At 37.4% G+C, this 19,010-nt stretch overlaps 1 protein-coding gene across 1 annotated transcript in view; it reads left to right on the top strand.

Moving 5' to 3' along the window:
- The window catches only part of Dhx36 (DEAH-box helicase 36), a 30,654-nt gene extending 11,823 nt beyond the window's left edge, over positions 1–18,831 (top strand). The window contains exons 9-25 of the mRNA XM_075950404.1: positions 765–846; positions 2,645–2,785; positions 3,036–3,138; positions 3,468–3,555; positions 4,382–4,437; positions 5,221–5,285; positions 5,979–6,122; positions 8,381–8,498; positions 9,233–9,331; positions 10,636–10,809; positions 10,948–11,034; positions 12,945–13,028; positions 15,513–15,612; positions 15,742–15,832; positions 16,571–16,691; positions 17,267–17,419; positions 18,096–18,831. Of these exons, the coding sequence (XP_075806519.1) occupies positions 765–846; positions 2,645–2,785; positions 3,036–3,138; positions 3,468–3,555; positions 4,382–4,437; positions 5,221–5,285; positions 5,979–6,122; positions 8,381–8,498; positions 9,233–9,331; positions 10,636–10,809; positions 10,948–11,034; positions 12,945–13,028; positions 15,513–15,612; positions 15,742–15,832; positions 16,571–16,691; positions 17,267–17,419; positions 18,096–18,281 (1,892 nt within the window). The 3' untranslated portion in view covers positions 18,282–18,831. The remainder of the gene's footprint in view (positions 1–764; positions 847–2,644; positions 2,786–3,035; positions 3,139–3,467; positions 3,556–4,381; positions 4,438–5,220; positions 5,286–5,978; positions 6,123–8,380; positions 8,499–9,232; positions 9,332–10,635; positions 10,810–10,947; positions 11,035–12,944; positions 13,029–15,512; positions 15,613–15,741; positions 15,833–16,570; positions 16,692–17,266; positions 17,420–18,095) is intronic.
- The last annotated feature ends 179 nt before the right edge of the window (positions 18,832–19,010 follow it).

Below are 19,010 nucleotides of genomic sequence, written 5' to 3'. Positions count from 1 at the left end.
AACAGAAATACTTGGGGGAAGGACAAGAAATTGAAATGGTAGTATCAACACAGTTGTTTTCAGTCTTTAAGAAATTGAAATGGTAGTATCAACGCAGTTGTTTTCAGTCTTTAAGAATGCCTATAGAATATATCCCAGCTCACTCTTGAGAACATTCTGCTCTAGCTGGGGAAGGTCGTGTCTTTCTGGTTGTTACTAAGGACTTGATAGGAATAACTCAGTTTTATGCAGGTGAGATACAGAACAGGGACAGTAGCTCAGGCCTGCTGACCTCTCATACTTCTCGGTGTTTATTTATTGTGTACTTGACTTGCTTGTTATGAGAGACAAAAAGGATTTTATGGCAGAGATAATCTGTTAGTGACCTTAAGGTGGAAACATTTCAACATTTGATGAGTTCCTGCTTTAACTTTCTATCAACACCCATTCTGGCTGCCACAGAGAACAATGCTTTTTATCTTGTTTGTCAGTTTAACTAAGACTCATCATTTTGCGATCTTGAATAATAGATTTTTAATATATTTTGAGTTCAATCTAAAATGGCTCTAATATTCAGTTCTTACAACTATGAGCGCTTTATCCAGTTTGTAGAAGTAAAATAACTCAAAAACTAGACTTTTAAAAGTCAGGTGGGAAACTAGAAGATGTAGCACTGTACTGTTTCTTGGGTTAAGAATATTGTGCTGTCTTAGTTGTAGTGTGCTGATTTTTAATTTTGAACATTGAATACAAAGTCATGGTTATGTTTTTGTCTGCCCTTGTAGGTAACTGTCCGATGATACATATACCTGGTTTTACTTTTCCAGTTGTGGAATATCTTTTGGAAGATATCATTGAAAAAATAAGGTAAATGTTAGGCAGTAAAATCAGTTAAAAAGTACTAATATATCACTCTGCTTGTCTCAGATTTATTCTTTTTTTTCCTCACTTTTATTTTTTAAAAAAAGAAAACAAATTATCTTTTCATTTTACATACCAATCCCAGTTCCCACTCCCTCCCCTACTTCCATCCCCTTCACCTCCCCCCTCCCCGTCCACTCCTCAGAGTAAGGCACATTGCTCTGAGGAAGGACCAAGGCCCTCCCCACTATATCCAGCCTGTATCCATCTAAAGAGGATGGGGTCCAAAAACCAGTACTAACAGCAGGGACAAATTCTGGTACCACTGCCAGTAGCCCTGCCATCTGCCCTAGCCATACAACTGTCATCCACATTCAGAGGGTCTAGCTTGGCCTTATACTGGTTCCTCCCTGTCTGGTCGGAGTTGATGAGCTCCCATTAGCTCAGGTAAGCTGTTTCAGGGGGTGTACCCATCATGGTCTTAACCTCTTTGCTCATATTCTCACTCCTCCCACTCTTCAGCTGGACTTTGGGAGCTCAGCCCAGTGCTTCCCTACAGGTCTCTGCTCGTCTCCATCAGTTGCTATATGAAGGTTCTATGGTGATGTTTAAGATAGTCATCAATCTGACTACAGGGCAAGGCCATTTTGGGCCCCCTCTCTACTATTGCTTAGGGTCTTAGCTAGGGTCATCCTTGTGGATTCCTGGAAATTTCTCTAGAGCCAGGTTTCTTGCTAGTCCCATAATGGCTCCCTCAATCAAAATATCTTTTTCCTTGCTCTCCATCTCTGTCCTTTCCCTATCTTGACTATCCTGTTCCCTCAAGTTCTCCTCTCTCCTCCTTTTCCCCTTTCCCCCTCCCTTTCCCCCACACCCCATGCTTCCAATTTTGTCAGGTGATCTTGTTTATTTCCCCTTTCTAGGTGGATCTATATATCTTTTCCTTAGGGTTCACCTTGTTACTTAGCATCTCTAGGGTCATAGGCTATAGTGTCGCCACCTCTTTCATGAGTTCCATTTTGGGATTTTCATCTCCCTGATTTTGTGACTTAAATGTCATGTGAGACATTTACTCTGTCTGAGACAGATGTTCTTTTGATACTGAATTTAGACTCCATTCACCCCATTCCAATCTAGATGCTGTCCTTTAAATTCTGAGAGCCTTTGGGGTTAAAGTAGCTTTAGTTTTCCTTTGTCTCTTCCTACCCTCTTTCTCAGAGCTCACAATGCAGGTGAATAATTCTTGGACACATGTACCTCTTTTGTTTTGAAAACTGCGTCTGCGTCTCCCCTTCGCTGTCACGTGGCAGCAGAACTGCAGTGCTAGCGTGTGTCTGACACTCCTGGAGTATCTAATTGAAATCCTTGGGCTGAAGTCATGCATATAGAAATCTTATTTTAGATGTTTTACAAGGGATCTTATGCACAGTCTCGTTTGAAAAAACTTTCAGAGTCCAAATTATTCTCTGAAGCTGTCATTAGGTCTTACTTTGGACTTTCTATTTAAAAATTGTATTTTGGAGCAAACTTAAAACTAAAGATAAAACGTAGCTCAGAAATTATTTTTCATTTAGATTGTTGAGCTGGCTTATAGAACTTACGTGCTTTAATAGGGAATACTTTTTATCTTAAATGTGAAGTTTTATGTATTAATACTTAAATTAATATTTTGGGTAACATTTGCTGGAAAATATAGCGACAATGTTCTTTAGAATCTGGTTTGAAATCTCCAATGTAAAAGCAGGTATACTTTAAGCCATAATGTTTTAAATGTAGGAAGATACATACTACTCTTTTATTTTAGATATGTTCCAGAACAAAAAGAACATAGATCCCAGTTCAAGAGGGGTTTCATGCAGGGTCATGTAAATAGACAAGAAAAGGAGGAAAAAGAAGCAATCTATAAAGAACGCTGGCCAGCGTATATAAAGGAGCTGCGAACAAGGTGAGTATGTACTTGAGGGTAGAACACAGTGACTGAACAACTGAACCAGCAATGTGCTTGAAGGGGAGAATTGCATTCCAGCTACACACTGCCAATTTGGCTTACCTGTTATTATCCCAGTAATTTTAATTTTCTCTTATCTGTAGATTGGTTGTTCATATGCAGACTGAGTTAACGTTAAGGTTTTATAGCTGATTAAGCTACAGAAAACTTGCCAAGCATGTCATGACTTTCTGTGTGATCTTGGTAGATACTCTGCAAGTACCGTAGATGTTTTGGAAAGGATGGATGATGATAAAGTTGATCTGAATTTGATTGCTGCCCTTATTCGATACATTGTTTTGGAAGAAGAGGTTAGTTTTGTTTAGTTTTTCTTCGAGTAATGCGGATTTTAATTTTATTAACATATCAAAGTCATGAAAACCTCACTTTCCTAAGTGCTTTTACAAAGTGGACTGGAAGGAAATCTCAAAATAACATATTTTAGGCATTTAACCTATTTAAAGAAAAGACTAAACAAATTATCTCTGGATTGTAAATCTGAGTTCTTAAGGGGATCTGTATTCATTTAAATAGCTAAAATTCAGAGCTGCTATAATTTTAGTGAGGATTTAAGTGTGCATAGAATTGTTATTGTGATTATTGATGAGGTCCTCTTAATAGTGATTTCCTGTCTATATAGGATGGTGCGATACTGGTCTTTTTACCAGGCTGGGACAATATCAGCACTTTACACGATCTCTTGATGTCACAAGTGATGTTTAAATCAGGTATTATATAAGTGTATTATACTATAATTCCAACACTGCTACTTGAATTCATGTAGTATGTGAAGAAGTTGTTACTTATGGGACTACATTAGTAAAGGATTTTGAGGGGTCTAAGGCCTGATGGATTTTTTCATTTAAGAAACTGAATGTTTTCTAGAAGTTCTGAGTCATAAGTGAAGATGGGATACAATTTTGAAACTTTTTAGTTTTATGAGAGTATTATTTTACCCTTTCTTTGAACTTCCTTAATAAGATTGAGCTTTAAAATTAAAATATTGGTATTTACGGACTTCAAATTTTCCCCTCTCATTGGAGGTTTTATTAATAGGATACAATTAGTGGCCTTTCATGGGTGTGATTTAGAAAGCTGCCTCCCACCACTTCAAGAAATTCTAAGAATTTGGGCAGGGGCTGGAGTTATGGCTCAGTGGTTAAGAATGCTTGCTGCTTTTCCAGAGGGTCTGAGTTGAGTTCCCACCACTTCACCTCAAGAACTGCCTGTAACTTCAGTTTGTCTTCTGGCCATCACAGGCATACATACAGACACACACTCAGGTTCACGTTAACAGCAAAGAAGCTTGTTTTGATCTTGAAAAGAATTGATAAGCAAATGCTTATCAATAAGTAAATAGATTAACAAATGAAAATGTAGATGTGTTAACTGGAACTCATTGGAGCCCTCAGAAACCCATTGTAGAAAAGCTCAGTTTGACTATATGTAGAAATATAAATTTATAAGAACTGTGTGATTCAACAGCTAAATTTACTGTTTCATACATGTGCCATATATGCTTAATGGAGCTTTAATTTACTTTTTAATTTTCAGATAAATTTCTTATTATACCTTTACATTCATTGATGCCTACAGTAAACCAGACACAGGTATGTTCTTCAATTTGTTTTTTGTCTCGGATTGAGGCTAACTGTACAGTTACTTACTGAGTTTTATTTATGTTTTCAAACATAAGCATTACTTACATTGTTTTCCCACGCTTTTTCCTTCCTCTCACCTTTACTGTGCATCACACACAACACTGCTCTTTCAAATTCATGACCTCTGTTTGTGTTGTTGTTGGTGTGTATGTGTAAACACATTCTTAAATATATAAATGTGACCTGCTGAGTCTGTATAATATTGGTTATGTGTATGTGATTTTTCGGGCAGCCCACTTGGTATTGGTTAATCAGCTGGTGTGCTCTTCCCTGAGAAAGTCTGTTTCTCCTGCTTGCAGCATTCCTTAGGTGTCTGTAGTTCTCTTTCAAGGGTCGAGGCCTCAAGGCTTTCCCGTTTCAATGTTAGTATGTTTGTCGATGTTGTCCTTGATCAGGCCTTGTTTAGGCAGTTGTGTTGAGACTTCATAGATCTTGCTTCTCTGATGTTTCTTGTCCTTGATTAAAGAGCTGTTTTTTCTTACTTTGCTCACCAGTTTTCCTTAAGGATGTGGTAAAAGTGGAGCGCCTCTGTTTGCCGTAGCATCTGTGGTAGCTAACTTACCAAAGGAGGATTTCCTCGTGTTGAAAATGTGTGTGTTAATGATAGATTTATAAACAAAACATATAGCATTTAATAAAGAGAAGTGCTAAAATTGATCACAATATCTCAAGAAGTAACATTGTAAAAGTATGTCAGAAATTAGTATACTTTTGATGTGTTTTTTCTTACAGGTATTTAAAAAAACTCCCCCTGGCGTTCGGAAAATAGTAATTGCTACCAACATTGCAGAGACTAGGTAAAAACTATTTTAAATATCAGCTATTGGTTATATTAAGTTTTGAGCCCCTACATTATTAGCATACTTAAACCTTTGTTCTCTATAAGATACTTTAATCCTTTTAAAAAATCAAATGTAAACTTTAGTTTTCTTTTTAAAGCTGTTATACTGTTTTTAGTTTTCTTTTTGAAGAAGACCTTTAAGAAGTTGTTTTTCAAAACTTCTCTAAAGAAACATGGGAGCTGATGTGGGTTTAGTCCTTTTTTTTCTGTTCTCCAATTAGGGATAGTATTATTTTATAATTAATTACATGCAGCCTTAGACATTTCTAATGTTTTAATGAGACATTTAAAGCTCAGTTGCTGAAACAGACTATTTTCTAGAAGCTGCTGTTAGACCCTAGTCCTTTCGGCTCTCAGAGCTGTCATATGGTCGTGGAAATGCTAAGGAGATGGCTGTGGGATGATGAGGATGTAATCGCTGCATAAGTACTGCAAGTGCCGGATGATGCTGCCTGCTGTGGGCTTGGCTACTGTAAAACTGAAACATGGGAGAAGAGTAGTGAGATTCGAACTACTAAAACCTCGACTCAGTAAAAATATATTTTAAGTAAAAGTAAAAAAAAAATATTTTTAAAATCTATAGGCTTGGTATAAGTTAATGGTCCGCTTGATGTACTTATAATATTTTATGTATCTATTTTCCAAATAGCATCACCATAGATGATGTGGTTTATGTAATAGATGGAGGAAAAATTAAAGAGACACACTTTGACACACAGAACAACATCAGTACCATGTCTGCTGAGTGGGTTAGTAAAGCTAATGCCAAACAGAGGAAAGGAAGAGCAGGAAGGTAAGAGGGAAATAAATGCTGTCCAGGCCCTTGAGAAGATGGGAAAAAATCTGAGCACATTTTATTACTGTGACGTAGAAGTATTAGTAGGAGAGTTATCTTGTGTACTATATTGAACTCATAACGCTTTTTGGGCTGTCAGTATTTGATTTTTAATTGGCATATAAAATAGTAAGGTTGTAAAATCTCTTTTACATTTGTATGATTACACTTTCCCCTTACCCTTTTCCTTTACTCAGACAGTTCCTCTTCCATGTAACATACCCCCTCTTCTCTGTACCCTCTATTTCTTGTGTATAGACTTCTTCCTTTCCACTCCTTTTATATTTTCCTATGACCATCTACCAGCCTATCTAACCATCATCTGTCTAGTTCATGTGTATATAAGTTTACATTTAGGTTCTGCAGAGGGGAGAATGTTTGGTACTTGCCTTTCTGAGTGGCGGCTTAACATATTCCTACAGGTATCATAATTTCATCTTTACAACACATTTTCCTTATCAGCTTGTCTGTTGATGGGTAGTTAGTCTGACTGTGTATCTTGGCTATTGTGACTAAAGCAGCCCTCAAGAGGCTGTTGGAGCAGCACAGTTGTGTCATGTGTTAGTTCTCTAGTTTTTTGGGGTTTTTTTTTTTTTTTTGATTTTTCGAGACAGGGTTTATCCGTAGCTTTTTTTGGTTCCTGTCCTGGAACAAGCTCTTCTAGACCAGGCTGGCCTCGAACTCACAGAGATCTGCCTGCCTCTGCCTCCCGAGTGCTGGGATTAAAGGCGTGCGCCACCACTGCCCAGCAGTTCTCTAGTTTTTTGAAAACCCTTCATATTAATTTGCTTGGTACCCCCAGAAGGTCCTAAGTGTTCCTTTTCCCCACATCTCCACTAACGTCTGTTTTCTTGGTGTTAACCATTAATACCAAGTGAAGAAGTGAGATGGGATCTCAGTGTAGTTTGCATTTGCGTTTTCCCACGCCTACCTGTTACAACACATTTTTTAAATAAGAAAATAGTTTTATTCATACCTTTTTGGGAAATATCTGCCAAGTTTCTTATTTTGTGAATGTTTTCTTTGACAACCTAGTCTAGTTAGTTAAAATTAACGGCCTGTTTTAGTTACTTACAGTCTTGTTTCCGTGTCTGTTCTTAAAGTATGCATTACCTAATAATAATTGAGTCCCAGCTCCTCTCCTAAATGCTTTATGTGTTTGATTCTTACCTCATAGCTATCAACTATGTGTTTTAAGAATAAGGAAATTGAGGTATAGAGAAATTAAATGACTTCTTCAGAGTTCCAGTGCTTTGTACACAGCAGAGACAGAGCCTGAATCCAAGCAGCCCAGCTCCACAGTCTGGGCTTCTAGTCAGTGTCCTTTTAAGCAGTACTGATTCTGACTGTTGATCCCCAGTAAAACACAAGGGAAGCACTTTTTCTCCTTTGGTGTAGTCACAGAAATAAGAGCATTTGTTTAGTGATGAGAGCAGTATTTGTATTGACCTTTACACGTAGTTGTGCTGACTGATTTTGATTTGTACTTCCAGTCATGTTAGTGACAGTCAGCTGATGTCACAAAAGGTTTTCCTTTATCACTTAAAGGTAGAAATAGTCACTGTCTTACATATGGGCTCATGTTAGAAGAGGAAAGTTAAAGAAAACATTATTGACATATATATACCTTTGTTATGTATGTGTGCTTAGTCTATAAAGCTCTGTCTTGCTTGCTGTAACCTTTACAGATTGTCCCTATTTAACCTGATTTCCAGATGGTTTCTTGTATTGTGAAGTTGATGTTTCATAAAGCCTATAGATTGATAGTTTCTTTGGTGACCAGAAAACAAACAAACAAAAACTACTATACCATGTGATCCCTTCTGGAAATATGGTTACTTTCTATGAGGTGATAGATAATATTAGGTCTATAACACCAGAGAAATGTTAGATAATAGATATTGAGTCTTTGTAGATGTAGGCCAAACAAGAAGAAAAACAACAAAAAACTGAAAGTTTTAGAACTTGTATTCTATAGCAGCTAGATAGAGCCTTCCAAAATACTAATCTGCTCAGAAGTATATAAATTCTGTCATCACTTATGGCACTAAGTTGCAAACATAAAAGAGTTTCCAACATCTGAGAGCTCACTATATAGATTACATTTAAATATATTCTTTAATTAATAAATGCAGGCTAAGATAGTGGTTTCCCTGCCTGTTCTTTTTGTGGCATTCTAAAAGTCATGTTCTTATTATTGCTTTTTTCTTTTTAAGAGTTCAGCCCGGTCATTGTTATCATCTGTATAATGGCCTTAGAGCAAGTCTTCTAGATGACTACCAGCTACCAGAGATTTTGAGAACTCCTTTGGAAGAACTTTGTTTGCAAATAAAGGTATATTTGTTGGGAGAAAAACAAACTAAATGGAGGGTGATGCTGTTGTTTTCAACATTTTTAGTAGAAGAAAGTGGAGTATGACCCTACTTCATTTTGCTTGTGTGAGGCAGCTACTCAAACATCCTTCCAATATATAGCTAACAGTTGATAATGTGAGGATCAGGGTATCTGTCTTTGATTCTCACGTCCTACCTGGAAACTTTGTTCTGCTTTAGTGAGCAGATATTTTAAGTTAATATAAAGTTCCTGTGTAAAATTCTTAAGACAGTGTTAGACATATACTCAGTGATTGTTATCTACTGTTACTTAATTTTTGTGGTTCAGAGGATTGAACCCATGGCTTATGCTAGGCAAGATCTCTACCACTGAATTAACTGCATTCGCGCACGCGCGCGCGTGCACACACATACACACACACACTGGGCTGGGTTTATTTATTTATTTATTTTTATTTTTTTGATTTTGAGATGGTCTCAATAATTGGCTCAATGTGACCTTAAGTTGTTGATCATCCTGCCTCAGCCTCCTGAGTAACTGGTATTATAGTCCTGCGCCACCAGGTCTGTTTAGCTGTTATATCTTCAAATACTCTACAGCTAACCCTGTTTCTACATTAATCAGTAACCAACTTGTTGGGATTGTTTTTATATAACTTTTCTCACTAGTTAATTCACTCTTGGAAAGTGCATGTTTTATGTCTTTGATCCATATTTAACTATTTGTCTCCACAGATTTTAAGGCTAGGTGGAATTGCTTATTTTCTGAGTAGGTTAATGGATCCACCATCAAATGAAGCAGTATTGCTCTCCATAAAACACCTAATGGAACTGGTAAATTTGATTCTTTTTTAAAAGTATAGCTTGGATTTAGATGTTACAGTGTATACCAGCTTCTTAAAAGCTTATCACTCCGGAGTCCAGCACTGTCAGACTTGATACAGCACTCTTATGTTTTTACGATATAAGACTTCGTGTGTTTTGTTCATGTACAAGACTGATTTCAAGTTACATGAAATCTTGACATTTTTCTTTAGTGGTCTTCATATGTATCCTTGAACTGTGTTGACTTAGTTTACTCTTTCTGGTTACCATGATATTTTCTTGTCATATTTAAGTGTTTTTATGGTAGAATAGACATTTGATAAAAACAAATTTGATACATATTTTGAAATATATATAAATGTTTTATCTCTATGATGCCGTAGTGATACTTGGAACCATCGTTCACTGTTATAGCTTATATCCACAGAACAAGATGTTTTTGGTTTTGTTTTTTCATTCTTATGTTCTGAGAAACTCCTTAAGTGACTGTAATTGACGGTCATTCCTCCATAGGACATGTTGAAAGGCACAGGACTGGCCCAGAGTAGTAAGAGAAGCACAGAGATGAGAAAAGTGCTGACTACGTAGTATTGTTCACAGCTGTGTGGTGATTTCGGTTATGAGTCAATTAGAAGCTCATTACCTCAGCATATACATATGTTTTATAGTACCTGTCTGTACTGTACTGTACCGTGTAGAGAAAGAATGTTTTTGTTTATCTGCAAAGTCATGTTAGTTAGTGTTGGGTTGGAGGGTGTCAATGACATGTCAAAGGTTTGGAAGCTATCCATGTGGATAATTTTAAAGAATTTGGATTTTATAGCACCAAGATAGGCTTTTAAAATAACAAACTGCTTAAAATAACACTGTAAATTATCCAGCCACTTCCTTATATTTCCTTGGTGTCTTCAGGATACTTTTCTAGCTGCCCTCATTTGAACCAGTTTACCCAGGGAATCCAAACTGAACTCATTTCTACGTATGCCCCTTAATTACCTCTTTTTGCATCGTGGCACCTAAACTAGACTCTAGGGACTTTGCTTTTCACCCGCTTCTCTTTTCATAACTGCTTGATCACAGGTGATTTTCTTTATTTCTGACATTACATTTCCATGTTGTAGATTGATTAGGTTTATTTGAATAAGTCACTAGCCTTTGCTGACATCAGAATTTTTTTTTCTTCCTGTTGAAGGCACCTAAAACAGTGCCTGGGCATTTGGGGGCTTAAGAGAATGTGTATTTTACTGCTAACTACAGTAGCTTTTAATGTTGTGCTTTGCTATACCTGCTGTAAGAAAATTTTTTTCTTTCAGAGCGCTTTGGATAAGCAAGAAGAATTAACACCTCTTGGCGTCCATTTAGCCCGATTACCTGTTGAGCCACATATTGGAAAAATGATTCTTTTTGGAGCTTTATTCTGTTGCTTAGATCCAGTCCTCACTATTGCTGCTAGTCTCAGCTTTAAAGATCCCTTCGTCATTCCATTGGTAAGAGAGACGGAAAAAAGGCTGGGCATTTTTAATGCTAAAACTATTTACTGCTCACATGTATTTTTCATCATATTTCAATAAAATATCCATAATTATTATGTCAGACAAATTTAAGCTACACCTGTTAATTTTTAGGGAAAAGAAAAGATTGCCGATGCAAGAAGAAAGGAGTTGGCAAAGGAGACTAGAAGTGATCACCTGACAGTTGTGAATGCATTTGAGGTAAGGAAAACATTGTTCTTCTTTATAGAAGAGTATTCAAGAGCATGTATTATAATACTTTTAAGTGACCATATTTATATCTCAAGGATTGGTGGCTGAGAAATGGTTAAAATTTGGCGAATATTTTATAAAAGTTTTTGTACAACTTTCTCTGTTGTACAAGAGTTCATCTTTGTTTTGTGGAAAGGCTTATATAAAAAGTAAGACTGAAACAGATGAACACATTATCTTGTTTTTCATATGTAATGTTCCTCGTGTCTTTATCTCCATGACAGTGTGTCTGCTAATGTTCTACTCTTAGAGTCAGTAGTACAGCTTTTGATAGAATATCAAAACCATGTTGTGCGTATATTGTGTGTGTGTATGTGTGTGTGTAAATACAACCTCAGATCATAAAATGGTACTTGTATATAGAAATTTTTCATTTCTTTTACATTTTCTAATCTAGTTGAGTTAGGTCTCTAACCTATTTCTTTATAATATCTTTACTTTCTTGGTGTCTGTAGTAATGTTTCTCTCTTCATTTCTGAGTCTCCTCATTTTTGTCCTCTTTTTGGCCTGTGGGTTGGCAGTGGATAAGTATGTCTTAGCTAGAGTCTGGAGGTTGGGGGGCCACACAAAGAGGTGCCAGGGCACTGGGTTTGGCACTTGTGCTCAATGTAGGACTTTGAGAATGGTAAATGGGAGTAAAGTCAGATGGGCTCACTCAACTAGATCCTCATAAAGGATATGCAGGATCTGGTTCAGCCAGGACTCATTTAATATATCTCTTTCCCTGTTTCCTTGTTACATTTATTTATTTATTTCCCTTTTTAGTTTTATTTATTTTTGTTAGGGGAGTGTTATGTTGGTACACATGTCACAGCATGCATATGGCACAGTCAGAACAATTAGTGAGAGTTTGGTATTTCCTTTTACAATATAGGGGGATCAAGGGATCTGACTCTGGTTATCAAGCTTGGGTGCAGAGACTTACCTATTAAGCCATCTTACAGACACCCCCTTCTTTCTCCTTCCTTCCTTCCTTTCTTTCTTCCTTCCTCCATTCTTTCTCTCTTTCTTTCAAGATTTATTTATTTTATGTGTATGAGTGCTCTATCTGCATATGTGTCTGCATGTCAGAAAAGGGCATCAGATCCCATTATAAATGGTTATGATTCACAATGTGGTTGCTGAGAATTTAACTCAGGATCTCTGGAAGAGCAACCAGTGCTCTTAACTGCTGAACCATCTCTCCAGCCTGCCTTTTATTATTCTACTTAAGAAAACTATGTTTTTGAAATTGAAAATGTATGAGAACATTGAAATTTATTTACTAATAATCTTTTTTGATGAATACTTGATACACCATGGAAAGATTTTGTGCAAAATACACAATATGTTAGTATAACTTACACTATTTTGCACTTCAGTAGCAATGTTAGGTACTAGAATCGTAAGTAGCTTAGTTCTTTTTTTTTTTTGTTCTGAGTTTAAAAGTCTTGACGTCTTTGCAGAGAATATGGGACACCAGTGAATAAACTGTTAGTAAAATAAAGATGGTAACTGCTAAGTAGTGGTTGGTGTGGTGGTGTGGGATTCCCCTCTGTATGCTGTGATTGCCATTAATGCTGGGAGGAGGGAGGCCGAGTCAAAGAGAAGACATGGAGCCACTGCCGGAGACAGATGTGCTAAAACTTTGCTGGTAGGCCATGACCTTGTGGTGATGCACGGATTAATGGAGATGGGTTAAATCAAGATGTAAGAGTTAGCAAATAAGAAGCTAGAGCTAATGGGCCAAGCAGTGATTTAACTAATACAGTTTCTGTGTTATTATTTCGGGAGTCTGTGCAGCTGGGAAACAAGCAAGTGGCCCTCTTACAACAGTGTAGAACATTGAAACTGAGTTTCGTCATTTCTTTGTCCAATAGGGTTGGGAAGAAGCTAAGCGACGTGGTTTCAGATACGAAAAAGACTACTGCTGGGAATATTTTCTGTCTTCAAACACGCTGCAGGTAACGCTGAAAGATTTGCACTAATCATATATACTAGATTAGTATATGTGCAGGCATTTTGTCCAGTTATATCTGTAGTAAAATTAACTACATACAAAGAGTATGGGTGTCTGTCAAGAAATTGACATTCTAGTAAAAAGTCCCAGTCATCAGTAGAGGGAAAAGTGATACAACTCAGAAAGATACTACAGCCAAAAATTACAAAGGACATAGGATATCTCCAGAGAAATACCTTAATAACTCTATCATAGGATAGGGTTCCTGAAAAGACTATACATTCTGTAAAACAAAGGCAAGAAAATAAGGCAGTAAGAGTGAATTTTCAAGGGGCATGGGGTTGGGGTCTGCTAAGAACTCGGATTGAAGACCAAAGAACGCTACAAAACAGACTCCTAAGAAAGAAAATTATTGGCATAAAGGGAAGCTTTAGGCATTCAGGATATGCAGCTGAAAGCCACAAAATTCAAGTGATAAATGAAAGTTAAGGATAAGAATGATCCATTAGTGCAGTGAGCATCGCTGCATAAGAATCGTGTATAGTGGAAACTTGCCCAGGCACTTTTCCTTGACCGTTCCCTGAAATGGAAAAACAAACTGCACTATATTGTGGAAAGATGGCTAAATTCAAGTCATCTGAGAATAGCATGTCCAGTTGAGATCTGTCAAGTGTATGACAAGGGCGAGCACTCAAGACATGCTCTTCTCTGAGTTCCTGAAAACAGCCATGACAGACGGAACCAGGGAAAGTTTCAGCGCTGGAGCCTACATGTCCCATGATTGTCAGTGCATGCTGAAACTGTTTAGATACAAAAGGAAAAAAGGTAGTGAGGGAACTACACAGGGAGGACTGTATAAGATCATTTCCCTAAAATCATAATGCTATAATGACCAGGAGGATGTACCTGACAGGCTCATTTAGAAGAATTACACAAGTAAACCAATTTATTCCTTTTGTCAAAAGAAAGACTTTTTTGTAACCAGTTGTATGTATTATAATCTTTGTTAAACTTGGAGGAAATCCTTAGGAAACATTTCTGTGGTTTTGAAAACAGATTGATCTGGACCATTGAATTTCATTTATGTGGAACTTCTTTCATTTTAACTAAAAGTTAGTTTCTCTTTATAAAAACTTGTTTTGGGGATGGTCTTGCTTGCAGCCCAGGCTGGCCTGGGGCTCCCAGTTCGTCTCTCTCAGCCTCCTAAGTAACTTGGATTACAGATTTGTATCATAATGATTGTTGGAAAAAAGCTTTCTAATTTAAAAGCTCATTTCAAGGTGAAAGTGGTACAATATACCTATAATCCTAACACTCAAGAGGTGAAGACAGGAGAGCATCAGGAATTCAGGCCTAGCCTCAGCGTCATAGTGTGAGACCAACTGGGCTATATGAAATTCTGCTTGAAAAATCCAATAAACAAAAGTAAGGAGCAACACAGTGGATCTCATCTTAAGCTACACTTCTTTCTTATTTCTCTTTTGGTGTGTATGCATAATAAGTGTCTGCAGTATTAATGATTATGAAGATAACTGAGGTGGGCAACATTTTTCTTTTGCTGTACTGAGCCACCTATCATTTCTGCTTGACTCATGGTTTCTCTTAAGAAAATTTCTCCTGTGCAGTAGGCTGACAGTAGTTAATCTTGGTAATTGTTTGGATTCTTTTGTTATTGTTTCTGCTTTTTTTTTTTAAAAGAGTAAAAGGCAATTCCAAAACTTACACATCTTGCAAAATGGATTAATTCTTTAAACCTTAATGTTTTCCCCCGCTTACGTCATGTAGTTTTTATTCCCCCCACCACCACCAAATAATAAATTTAGTCTTTCAGGCTAGTATCTTAAAAAACATTTATTTCTGTTATTAGAGTACAAAAGCAGTCAGAAAGAAGAGACAGTAGAATATAGATGTGTTATAGTAAAATTTATTTACAGAAACTTGTTTCTTGATTTTCCAGTTCCCTCACTAAATGATCACGGTTAAGAGCTGAGCTGGAGAGATAGATAGCTCAGCAGTTAAAAGCTCTTGCTGCAGAGGAATCCAAGTTTCCCAGCACATGCATCTGGTAGCTCTTAACCGCCTGTACCACCAGCTGTTGGTGGTCTGAAGCCTTCAGGCTTCCACAGGCACCTGAATGCACATGAAAAGCACACACGTGTAATTAAAACTAAATGTTGTTGCCTGGTGGTGGTGGTGCACACCTTTAATCCCAGCACTTGGGAGGCAGGGGCAAGCGGATCTCTGTGAGTTTGAGACCAGCCTGATCTACATGAGCTAGTTCCAGGACAGGCTCTGTAGCTACTGAGAAAGCCTGTCTTGAAAAACCAAACAACAAAAACACCAACAACTAAATGTTGTCTTAAATGTATCGCATTTTTGTACCAGTGTTTTTGTAAAATAGGAGAAGCTAAAAACTAAACTGAGGTGTGTGTGATTTGTAGGCTCTCGGTGTGAAGAATTCTAGCCGTTTGTTACCATTACATTCTAGATGCTGCACAACATGAAGGGACAGTTTGCTGAGCATCTTCTTGGAGCTGGATTTGTAAGCAGTAGAAGTCCCAAAGATCCTAAAGCTAATATAAATTCAGGTAAAGCAAAGCAAAGGATACACACACACACACACACACACACACACACACACCAGTGTAAAATCACTTGCCTTTAATGGTCTCAGTATTTTCCTTTTTTCCCTCCCTCTACTTTCCTACTCCCAATAGGTAATGAGAAGATAATTAAAGCTGTCATCTGTGCCGGTTTATATCCCAAAGTTGCTAAAATCCGACTAAATTTGGGTAAAAAAAGAAAAATGTAAGCATTGAAGATTGTTATGAACTATTTACAAGCTCTTTCTTCATCTTTGGATGTAGAAATGTATTCTCATTCTTGGTTGCTGGATTCTGTGCATGTCTGATAACATAGATGTGTGGGAATTATTGTGCATAGGGAACTGTCCTCACACACAGATTAGTCACACAGATTAGTCACTCGTCTGACCACCCATTCATATAACAGGTTAAGAACATGGACCTTCTGTAAACATCCAAGGCTGACCGAGCAGTGTGAGAAGCAATGCCTGACGAGAAATTGGCTAGAATGGATTTTGTTTTGTGTGTGTGTGTGTGTGTGTGTGTGTGTATGTGTGTATATATTCACTTTTTGGAGAAGTGGAATCAATTTCTGCATAGCCTTAGTTCCTTCTTCATCCTTCATTGTGCACTGTGTACTAACACCATGAAGTTAGAGTCTGTCACCTGTCTACTGTGTTCAGTTATTAAAACTGTGAGTGGATTTGTTGTTAGCATGTAGAAGAATCCTATTTTGCTCATGTGCTTTGACCTGTCCTTAATCAGATGCTATTTTCCTCAAAATTTGATTTTGAGATTATATATAGCAGACATGTACTAAACTCGTGTGGTATATTTTTTAAGATTCCTTCCTTTGTTTGATTTTTTACTAAGCTGCCTGTTATTTTTAAACCAATATTTTATAGTAATAAGGGGAAAATGCCTTAAGATACTTATGAACTGTATTCTAACTTTTTTAAAGGGTAAAAGTTCACACAAAGTCTGATGGTCTGGTTTCTATTCATCCTAAGTCTGTCAATGTGGAGCAGACAGACTTCCACTATAACTGGCTTATCTATCACCTAAAGATGCGGACAAGCAGTGTAAGTGCACATGTAGCATAGTCTGAATGTCAGTGTTGTAGTGTTATGCTTTAAAAATGGTATTTTTTTCTCTGAGATGCAGTGTAGCTTTATTTCTATGAGTAATGTACTTTTTGTGTATTTTCATGAGGTACATGAGTTACTTGATTTACGTGGGTTTTCTTGAGAGCCTGCTTTCAAGAAATGCTGTCGGGAGTTTGCACTATGTAAAGATTTGTTGGCATGAAAATATATCTATCTATGTAATAAGTTAATAAGCTTAGTAGTGGTCAAAATAGAAAGTGAGATTCTATTTTTTATATGTTGATATACAAATAAAGTACTCTAGGCTTTATTTGTGTTCATTAGTTTTGGCATTCAGAAAATGTTCAAGGGAAATCATACACTTTAGAACAAAACTGTAAAATCTCAAGGAATGAAGAATGGTTTATTTAAAATGTTATTTCTTCAGAATCACCTTAGCAGGTTAATACCTGTTTTAGAAGGAAGCTATCAGTGTCTGGAATGTTGAATTGCTGGGGTAGGAGTCCGCTCCTACTTCCTCATGCACTTGTTTACGTTAACACCCTTCACAGATTTACTTGTACGACTGTACAGAAGTTTCACCATACTGCCTGCTATTCTTTGGGGGAGATATTTCCATCCAGAAAGACAATGGTCAGGAAGTTATTGCTGTAGATGAATGGATTGTGTTTCAGTCTCCAGAAAGAATTGCCCACCTTGTGAAGGTAACTAGTATTAATGATTGTCTGTAAGTTTGCAGGCAAATGAGTGTGTGCTCTTGGGGACCACCAGATGGCTCAGCATGTAAAGCAGCTTGCGGCCGAGCCAGTGACTTGCATGTTTGGAGTACACATGGTAGAAGTTTTCTCTGACCTCCACACGCAGTCCACGGCACACATCATGCCTCCAAGATAAATACATGTTTCTTTTTTTTTTAATATTTATTTGTTTGTTATGCATACAATATTCTGTCTGTGTGCAGGCCAGAAGAGGGCACCAGACACCATTACAGATGGTTGTCAGCCACCATGTGGTTGCTGGGAATTGAACTCAGGACCTTTGGAAGAGCAGGCAATGCTCTTAACCGCTGAGCCATCTCTCCAGCCCAAATACATGTTTCTAAAAGGAAAGTTTCCTGTTCTATTGCAAGAGAGCCAGTGTTGACTGATTACAGTTTTCCAAATTATTTTTGATATAGTAATAAACTCTTCCAAAGTCTTTTGGAGATGAATGTTTGAATCTTTTAACTATACTTTTAGTTGGTTGCTCTAAGAAAGGCAGATATTTTGCCTTTCTTTCTAATAGTTTATGAAAATTCTTGTCACCACAAAAGTCACATTTGTCTTTGACATCTAAAAATCCATCTTCCCTGATGAACGTGTCTGCCTCCTTCAACCTTAGGGGCTAAGAAAGGAACTGGATATCCTTCTGCAAGAGAAGATTGAACACCCTCACCCTGTAGACTGGGACGACACTAAGTCCAGAGACTGTGCAGTACTGTCAGCTATTCTAGACTTGATCAAAACCCAGGAGAAGGCCATTCCAAGGAACTTGCCACCACGCTCACAGGAGGGCTATTACAGCTGACAGCTCTCTCTGAAGGCCTGAAACTCACCTGATGTCCATGGTGTTCTCTCTCTCTCTCTCTCTCTCTCTCTCTCTCTCTCTCTCTCTCTCTCTCTCTCTCTCTCTCTTTCTCTTTCTTTTTTTAGGTTTTGGGAAAGTTCCAAGCCTTGGGTTATGAATCACTTTTGCGTGTAAGATAGAAACTTTGAGTGGGTAGTAAAGAGTTAATGTGCATGATTAAACAGTGTCATCTAGCTCCTGTAGAGACACTGGGAAAAGCTGTATGCTCTCTGATCATATACTCTATTGTAGATATGTCCACACTTGGGAGAATTCTTCTTCCATATATTAAGTGTTGTAACATTGAGAAGTTCCTTTATGCCATTATGTAAAATTAATTTTCTGTCCATAGTGACTGTCTAGAGACAGTAAAAGTACTATGTTTGGCCAAGAAACAGTCTGTAGTTAAGAATTTGAATACAACCACTTTTTTTAAAATCAACTTCTATTACAAGTAAGTTTGATGTAATAAAGCCCAGTATTTAATAAAATGTACAATGTGTAAATCTCAGCTAACTTCTTGGTTCATTTTCTAGAAGTCTACCTATCACTTAGCTCACTTGGTTGTTATTTTTGTTTGTTAACTTTTTCAAGTGTTCTTAGCCACCTTACTGTGCTGTGTAGTACATTGTAGCACCTGAGCACATGTGGATGTGGTGGTGGAGGTTCTGTCCCAGCTCAGGCTCTTTT

Source organism: Microtus pennsylvanicus, chromosome 16, assembly GCF_037038515.1.
Source record: "Microtus pennsylvanicus isolate mMicPen1 chromosome 16, mMicPen1.hap1, whole genome shotgun sequence".
NCBI classification, from domain to species: Eukaryota; Metazoa; Chordata; class Mammalia; order Rodentia; family Cricetidae; genus Microtus; species Microtus pennsylvanicus.
Note: the sequence above shows the minus strand (reverse complement) of the source record. Positions and strands in the feature narration are given on the sequence as shown.